The sequence below is a fragment of the Morone saxatilis genome, unplaced genomic scaffold (genome assembly GCF_004916995.1).
Source record: "Morone saxatilis isolate NCDOM2014 unplaced genomic scaffold, NCSU_SB_2.0 Contig11, whole genome shotgun sequence".
NCBI classification, from domain to species: Eukaryota; Metazoa; Chordata; class Actinopteri; family Moronidae; genus Morone; species Morone saxatilis.
The window spans coordinates 15274825-15283046 of record NW_023339663.1 but is presented as its reverse complement, the minus strand read 5'-3'; the positions used below and the strand labels follow the sequence as shown (position 1 = coordinate 15283046).

Here is an 8222-nt window from a genome sequence, read left to right as displayed (position 1 = left end):
GAGAGAGAGAGAGAGAATGAATGTATGTTTTACGTTAAACTGTGCTGGAAAATCATAAAGACACAATGTTAGAGCCATTCATACACTGGATGAATATTTGTGAATAGTTCAGATTTTGTCTTTTCCTTGTCTAATGATAACAATGTTAAATGTATATATTACAGAGTACTTTATTTGATTTGATTAGTTTGGATTAGGCAATTTAGATGAAGCTTTAGAGTTTAGAGAGTACAGCAATCTTGTGTAAGACTGTGTTTTTTCATGTTTATCGTGTTTTTGAATTTGCATGTTTTCAATATATTGTTAAAATGGATTATAGCTTAAGTGAGCATATTTAAAGAAACATACACTAACACACAAGAAACAATTAAATGGAGTATTGGAGTGAAAAATAAGTGATTAAGAACACGACTAAGATCTAGAGCCATGTTTTTGAACTTTAATCGCCTAACAAATCAGTACGCTAAGATAGTCGCACTCACAAATGTTAAATGCTGAAGGTTTATAATGTTGTCCATTTCATCATTTTAGTTCATGATGCTAACATTTGATGATAAACACTACAGCTGACGTTAGTGGGAATGGCATTAGTTTAGGTGATAAACCAAAGTATTTCTTTAAACAAACTAAAACAAGACACCACATCTTTGGTGCAGTAAAATGTGTGAATCTGGTGGCACTACAGGAAAAAACAGAGCAGGATACATCTGGGAGCATAAATGAATTCATGGCAATCCATCTGATAGTTGTTGAAAATTAAATTAAATAATTAAAGACCTTTACAAACTCTTCTACCTCACATTATATCTTATGCACTTAACTGATGGAGGATAAAAAAGCCACCGCTCCCTCAACCTCAGTCATTCATTCAGGTTTGGAGTTAACATATATTTCTCATCATGCTGTCTAATTTTGCTTTCATTACTGTATCTGTTTGGCTCCTTATCAGAGACAGTAGTCTATGATGTTTATACCCGTGTGGGCTTATTGGAGGTTCCTCACAACACATATACCCACTGCTTTTCCAACACACCACCAGAGTCAAAACAGACATCTCCAGAAACCACAAGGCTAATCCGAACGTTACATAAACCTGGCTCATGTACCAACACTGGTCACATCATAACATAAATTCTACATTAGGATTGCTGTAAATGGTTTTACCAGAGGGGTTAGTTTGCAGTTAGAAATAACAGATGTTTATAAATGATCTGCAGAAAAGGAATCTGCTGTCACTATGGCTGTTCCCTCTGGCCTGAGGAATGTGTTCGGACCGCAACACCTCCGAGCTCTCAACACCTAACATGGTATGCCCTTGATCATTTAGCTTTCCATTAACTACTCCCCTGTTGTACAAAGCTACAAGGGTTTATCCTAGTGTGTGTTCTGATAGTAAATTCAATGAAAGGCACTGTGGAGGTACGTTAATACAGCAGAGACAGCGGAAGGAAAACAGAAGAAGGGGGGTGTGTTCACAGAGATGTGTATATTCTTGACAGCGCAAATATGTGCATGTGTACAAGATAAAATCAGAGCCCCCTGTCATGAGTAATGACAGGGCACACTGCTTAAGTAAGTTGTTTGTCATTTAGACTTCAATACAGGCACACAACGTCCCCTAATTACTCAGCCCGCTCTTATGCTCTGCACATGTTGGTCACTGTGTCACTGGCTGACAAAGGCGAGCAGTAGACAGCTGTTGATCTGAGCCAATTTATTAGAGAAAAGTACCTCGGTTGATCCTGTGAAAGCCACTTTGTCTATGCCCATGTGCGAAGCAATTGCAGCTCCTGCCGTTGGCCCGAATCCTGGCAAAATATTGATGACTCCCGGTGGAAACCCGGCCTGTCAAAACAATATGAGAGGAAACAAGCTTTAGCGGAGATGACAGCAGAGCCAAGCAAAACCACAGGCGGTGTGGGGGAATCCGGACCCAACCCAACCTCCCTACCAGCACAGAACGGAGAGAACATCAAAAAGAAGAAGCCAACAGACAGATAGTCTCCAAAAAGAGGAGAGGCCAGAGAGGGCAGGGGGGAGACAGGGAGGATGTGGACACAGAGATTTGTACATAAATATGTGATGCTGCATTGTTCCTATACTGTTAAACTTTCTCATGTGTTTACCTCTATTGTACTGCATTCACTGACCCCGTTACTACTGAAATCAACTAACTGTTACATTGGTAGCGCATTTTGAATTTTAACTTACAATATATGCTCAAGTTAGCATTATTTTATGTTTCACTGTCTTAGCCGTACTGTATATGAATCTCTGTTATGTTTTGTCCTATTCTTGTGCCCTTTTGTAACATGTCAGCACTGATATTTAACTTTCTATTGAGTTTCAAGTTGCTGATTCCAAATGTTTAGTTGTAGGTGGCTCGTTCACCTTGTTTTCCTGAGCTAAGCGATCAGGTTACCATTAAAATTCAAATTGAGCTATTTTTGTTGTGGTACATATTTGTGGCAGTTTGTTACCAATAGAAACCAGACACAGACACTGTATAGCTCCAGTAAAATTGGCTCAATTTATTGTATTAGCGTTGATATACAATGCTGCATTTGCAGCCGTTCTGCCAACAGTGTATTGAAAGTAGTTTTTTTTCACCAAGTGGGCGATATCATTGGTGTCCCGATATCTCTGACTCAGGATATTACAATGTTGGAGGATGAATTGCAGGGTTTTCCCCACCCGAATGCTGTAATAACGATCGTTAAACGATCATTTATGACGTGAAACAGCCATACTTAGCTCAGCAACCTTATTTAACAACGTAATGCTCGCTTGGTATTGTTTTGTGCTTTCAGTCTTTTAATAAGCTTTTAACAGGGAAGTATTTCTCAGTTCTTACATTTGTTTTGTACTTACATTTTTTTCATCTCAGTCCACATAAAAAACAGTTCACAGAGAAGTGTGATGTTTATACTGAACAGCCAGAGTATTATTTCATCAAATACATGTTTTTAAAGTGCTTTTTTTAACCATAAATAAAATTATTTTGACCTCCATTGTATTGGTGTTGCAGCCAAATCTCAGAGACTTAGCTGTTTTGATTTGGGTGAACTGACGCCTGTTACCGGTTGGAAATTAGCAATTAAATTGAAGATTAACTGCAAATTAGGATTATAGACTCTGAAAAGATGCATCAGATAGACAAGTGACACTTTATTAAACATCTGTTTTTTGTCGCCTTGCAGTTACACTAACATTGGACTATCCAAATAAAGTGTTTGCCAGATTCATAGTGAACACTGTGTTCTTGGCAAACTGAAACCTGAAAGTGATTCTGATTCAGTTATTGTGGAGTATTAACTTTGGACTTGTGAACACATTGTGGTTGGCAAAGTGATTCTGTCATTTACCTCCTTGACGAGAGCTGCCATGTAGAGGCAGGTGAGCGGTGTCTGCTCAGCAGGTTTGAGGACAACAGTGTTTCCACATGCGATCGCTGGACCCAGCTTCCATGCTGTCATCATCAGAGGGAAGTTCCACTGTGCGTGACACACACACACACACCACACACACACACACACACATGCCGGAAAAAGACATCATGCATCTGACTGACACACTGGGTGGTCACAAGTCAAGCTCAATAACTCATCGCTCTTAAGTCACTTACTCTCATTTTCACTCTGTCTAAACATAGTCAAGTGAGAAAATGTTCTCGGCACTTGTACAGTATTTTCTCTTCCCACAGTATTCTGAGAAAGCCGGGAAATTGCAACACATGTGCAATAAACCCATATCACTGTACAACACACAGGCCTGTGTTATTTCTGCTTTACACAGGAGCCCATGGGGCTCAACGCAGAACCACACGCTTTCTGCACTCTTGCACAATCAACAGTGTCTCTTTCTCCTTGATCTTTTCCTCCTTTCTCACCATTCTCCTTTCCTCAAACCCACTATGTTAAATCCCTCAGCTCACTCTTCTGCCTCTCACTTCTCGTTCTTTATTACTCAAGCTCACTGGCACCGTTATTTTTGGGGCTTACCAGCAGGATTTACCCGAATAAACAGTGACTGTCAGGGAATTACTGGAAAATGCAGAATGTAATTCCACAAATAGGCCAGACTAACAACCACCAACATCTCTTTTAAACTCAGCCAATTCACTCTTATCTGTAGCTTTTGTCCATTTGTATCCATCATGAATGGAAGGGTAATACTCACAGGGATAATTTGTCCACAAACTCCAATGGGCTCATATCTGGTAAATGTCAAATACTCTCCATCTGTGGAGGAACACACATTCAGCACACACACACACAATCACACAGAAATAAAAAAAAAGTTAGTCATTTCTAGCTTTAGTAGTTTCAAGCTTTAAACACATGAAAAATGTCACCACCTGAAACCCCCCAGTGTTGTTGACTCAACATGTTAATTTGTAAATGAATCCACACGCAACATTCCTAGTTACTTTATCCTGGTGAGAAATTACATTTCGTTTCGAGCCTCCTACAGCACAGGCATGTGTGTAACTGTTTTAGGTCATAGAGATGGGTGTTATGCTGGAAAGGTTTGCTCATTCTTCTTGCATTACTTAAGCAAAAGGAGGTACTTACTGAGGGTGTGCCATGCTTGTTCATTCTCCACAAAAACAATTGATATTGAGAAATGTATGTACAAATTTGTTACAACAGTCGTCAGCTGATGAAACGTTGCCTAATGTTGCATTTGGACTGGAATGACCAATGGTAGATGACAAGCCAGATAATCATTTTCAATGGGATACAGTGGAAGAATAACAATGGACACAAATCGGCAGTAAAGATTCTTACATGTCAAACTTTTAATTCCAAAGTGGATGTCGGGTGTTGCAAGATTTGTTTGAAAGTATGACGCCTGCAAATGACTTATATTTCAATTTGGAACAAGCAGCGTAAACTATACCAAACTGTGTAGCCAAAGGTGCTCCTCACAATGAAACTCCACATTCATTTCACACTGTCACACACAAATTTAACACAATAAGCTCAGCATAACAGGCAAGACGGATAGATGCTGAAGGGTTGTTGGTGGTAGATGTCCATCCTGAGAGGTGAACAAACACGAATGCTGATGGCCTTGCATCATACAAGCTACGCGAATGCCCTTGTTTATTTTCCATGAAAGTCTACTCGAGCAATAAAGCTTAAACTAAAGCCCTGGGAAAATGCTCACCATGGTTAGTTTGGCAGCAGCGTACAAGAGAAGCTTTGAGAGGGACAATACAGTGGTATCAGGAGGTTTACCATGTCCTCTCTCTTATTCTATTTCCTTTTTTTGTGCTTCTTGTTGAAACAGACAGCCAACTTTCCCCTCTTTCCCCAAATTCAATTGCCTTACAGGGGCGACACTGATGGCAGCCTCCTCAGGACAATGAATGTTTGTGTTTGTAAATGTTAGTGTTTGGATTGTTGGCCAATTTGCCACCTTACTTTTCTGTTGCCAAACTGCCTGAAGCAACTATAATGAACATTTCTGTGATAACAATGGATCAAATGACAATGCATAATGTAAAAAGAGCCACTCAACTCAAAAACTCAACGAGTATTTTATCATCTTTCAGCTCATTGTTTTGGTTTTCACACACTTCCACAACTTTACTGTTTTGGTTCACTTCTCACTTCTTACTAGCATTGTTTTCAGGAAAACACCAGGAAGCTGTTTTTAGATAGAAAACTCTAAAAACCCCAGCAGACAGACAAAATTAGCTACTAGCCTGTGAGCACTTCGCACCTAAAGAGGTATTTCCTTCAAGGGTTGGTGAAGACCAAAACAGAGCTAAAAAGACAGTGAATACTGGCTAGAAACACGACTGCAAATGAATGCTAATGTTGCTCTATAACACGTTGCTAACAAGTTTTCAATATCAACTTAATATTAATATTTCAGTGTTGTGAGTTTGTTTAGCAGTTTATTGCAGGTTTAAAATATATCTATGTTTAATAACACACATCTAATCATCATAATCTGAGAAAGAAACCAACTTCTGGTACTAAAGTTATACTGAGTAAACGCACCATTTTAGATTATTTTGGTTCAGCCCACTAATAAAAAGCCAGCACCTCTGCGTTTATCTCCAAAATGTCCCAGGGACATAATTGATTCTTTGATCAACATCTGCTACTATCACCCAACTAATCCTTTCTTTTAGCTATAATCTCCCACCACCACTTTTCCCCATCACCAATCTATTTCCATTTCACTAAAACTCTGCAGTAGTACTCAAAGAGGGATCTTACCCATCGGGATGGAAGTGCCGTGGATCTTGTCTGCATATCCAGCAAAGTATCGCAGTGTCTTTATGGTTCCTTGGAGGTCCACAAACAGGGTGGGCAGGAAAGGCTTCCCACTGTTCAGTGACTCAATAGTCTGAAGAGAGATGGGGGAGACGTTTGAGAAATATGTGATATAACCTTGTGATCCTCTTATAATTCCATACTGTTCTAGTCTTTACACTCTCCCAGGGGTGACATGTGAAACTAAAATAACACTAAAATACAAATACAGCCTCTTAGTTACAGTTATATGTTCTCCTTAAGGCAAAGCAAGTTTATTTGTATTTCTCAAACACAGAGGAAACTACAGACATAAAAAACCATTAATAAAAACAAAATATATTAAGTAAGAATACAATGAAATGCAGTTACAGTTCTGTTATATTAGATAAATAGGGTAGTGATTAAGTGGATAAGAGGAGTTTTTGTTATTATACCCTTATGAAATAACGCCTCTCTAAACTAAAGTAACGTTATTCACATTAATTGATTGACAGAAATGCCAATATTCATTTAACTTACTGCTAGATAGACACTGTCTCTCTCCACCAGGTCAGCCAGTTTGGACAGCAGACGACCCCTCTCTGAGGCGTCCATCCTTCTCCATACGGACCCCAAAGAAAAGGCGAGACGAGCCGCCTGCACCGCTTTATCAACATCAGCCTTTGAGACAAAAGGGAAACAAACTAAATATCTAACCTAATCCAGTAAACAGGTGTCTCATTTCATTCAATCAGACTGATTAATCTATCTTTTCACTTTTTTCTGTTTTTTCATATCTGAATATTTTTTTGCAAATCATTTGTTTTTAACTCAAAGTTACAGAAATAAGGAAAGGCCAGAACATTTGCAAATCATTTACACATGTATACAGACTGAAAAACAAGATTTTAGCCTGTAGCGAGAAGAAAAACTATAAGTGGAGCTTCATTGTCAGACTATTGTCAGTGGTGGAAAGTAAGTACATTTACTGAAACAGTGAATACTTCAGTACAATTACTGCTGCTTTCTACTTATAATCCGCTACATTATAGAGGGAATTGTACTTTTTACTCCACTACATCTATTTAACAGCTACAGTTAATACTATTCTTAATACTTTTCAGATTAAGATCTGAAGATTAAGCAAAATAAATCCACCTTGATCAACTACATTATAAAGTACTTACATATTAATGCCTCAATAATAATGATCCAATAATAAAATAATATAACACTGACAGGGGCCATTCTGCATGATGTGTACTTTAACTTCACAAATACTTGGTGTTGATGCTCATACTTTAGTTAATAATTCTTACACTACTGAAACTAAGATAACCCTGTTTTTCCAATGAAAAAGATAGACAATGCTATGCTGTAGAGCATTTACCTTGTCTGCTTCCTGGACCTCACAGATCTGCTCTCCAGTCGCTGGGTTGTAGGTAGAAAAGACCTTCCCACTAACAGAGTCCTGCCACTCATTGTTGATGAAAATCTGCAGGGAAAAAGAAGCAGTTTTTAGTATTTTAGCAAACATTTTGCAATAAAGGATCCGTGTCATAAATGTAGTTTCATTGTATGAATTAAATGCAAAACGCACAACCTGATTACTCAAGCTGACTACAAAGCAGCTGAGCTGAGTTTGAGTGGGAGATAATGACGACATTTTTTCATTTTTTAAATATTTATGTTATGTTAAGCAATCACTTCATTACACCAGGTTGGCTACAGTGACTTGCTTGTAGTTGAGGCTGTGAAATCTCTCATGCCGCAGTCCCAGTTCTTCCAGACTCTTGTGTAAGGGATATGGGAGAATCTCTGGAAATCTGGACAGAGATTCCTGGCTGTCCAGCATTGCTCTCTGGGGAGTGCTCCACCATCCAGACAAAGGGGTGGGTAGGTGTGTGTGTGTGTGTGTGTGTGTGTGTGTGTGTGTGTGTGTAAGGGTGGGGGGGCAGATAAATCCCT

General features: G+C 38.9%; 1 protein-coding gene across 1 annotated transcript in view; it reads right to left on the bottom strand.

Annotated features, from left to right (window-relative positions):
• The window catches only part of aldh1a2 (aldehyde dehydrogenase 1 family, member A2), a 23983-nt gene that overhangs the window by 7511 nt on the left and 8250 nt on the right, over nucleotides 1-8222 (bottom strand). Inside the window, exons 2-7 of the mRNA XM_035652011.1 lie at nucleotides 7645-7749; nucleotides 6795-6935; nucleotides 6237-6366; nucleotides 4180-4241; nucleotides 3366-3494; nucleotides 1732-1845 (exon numbers count right to left, since the gene is read on the bottom strand). Coding sequence (XP_035507904.1) covers nucleotides 1732-1845; nucleotides 3366-3494; nucleotides 4180-4241; nucleotides 6237-6366; nucleotides 6795-6935; nucleotides 7645-7749 — 681 coding nt within the window. The remainder of the gene's footprint in view (nucleotides 1-1731; nucleotides 1846-3365; nucleotides 3495-4179; nucleotides 4242-6236; nucleotides 6367-6794; nucleotides 6936-7644; nucleotides 7750-8222) is intronic.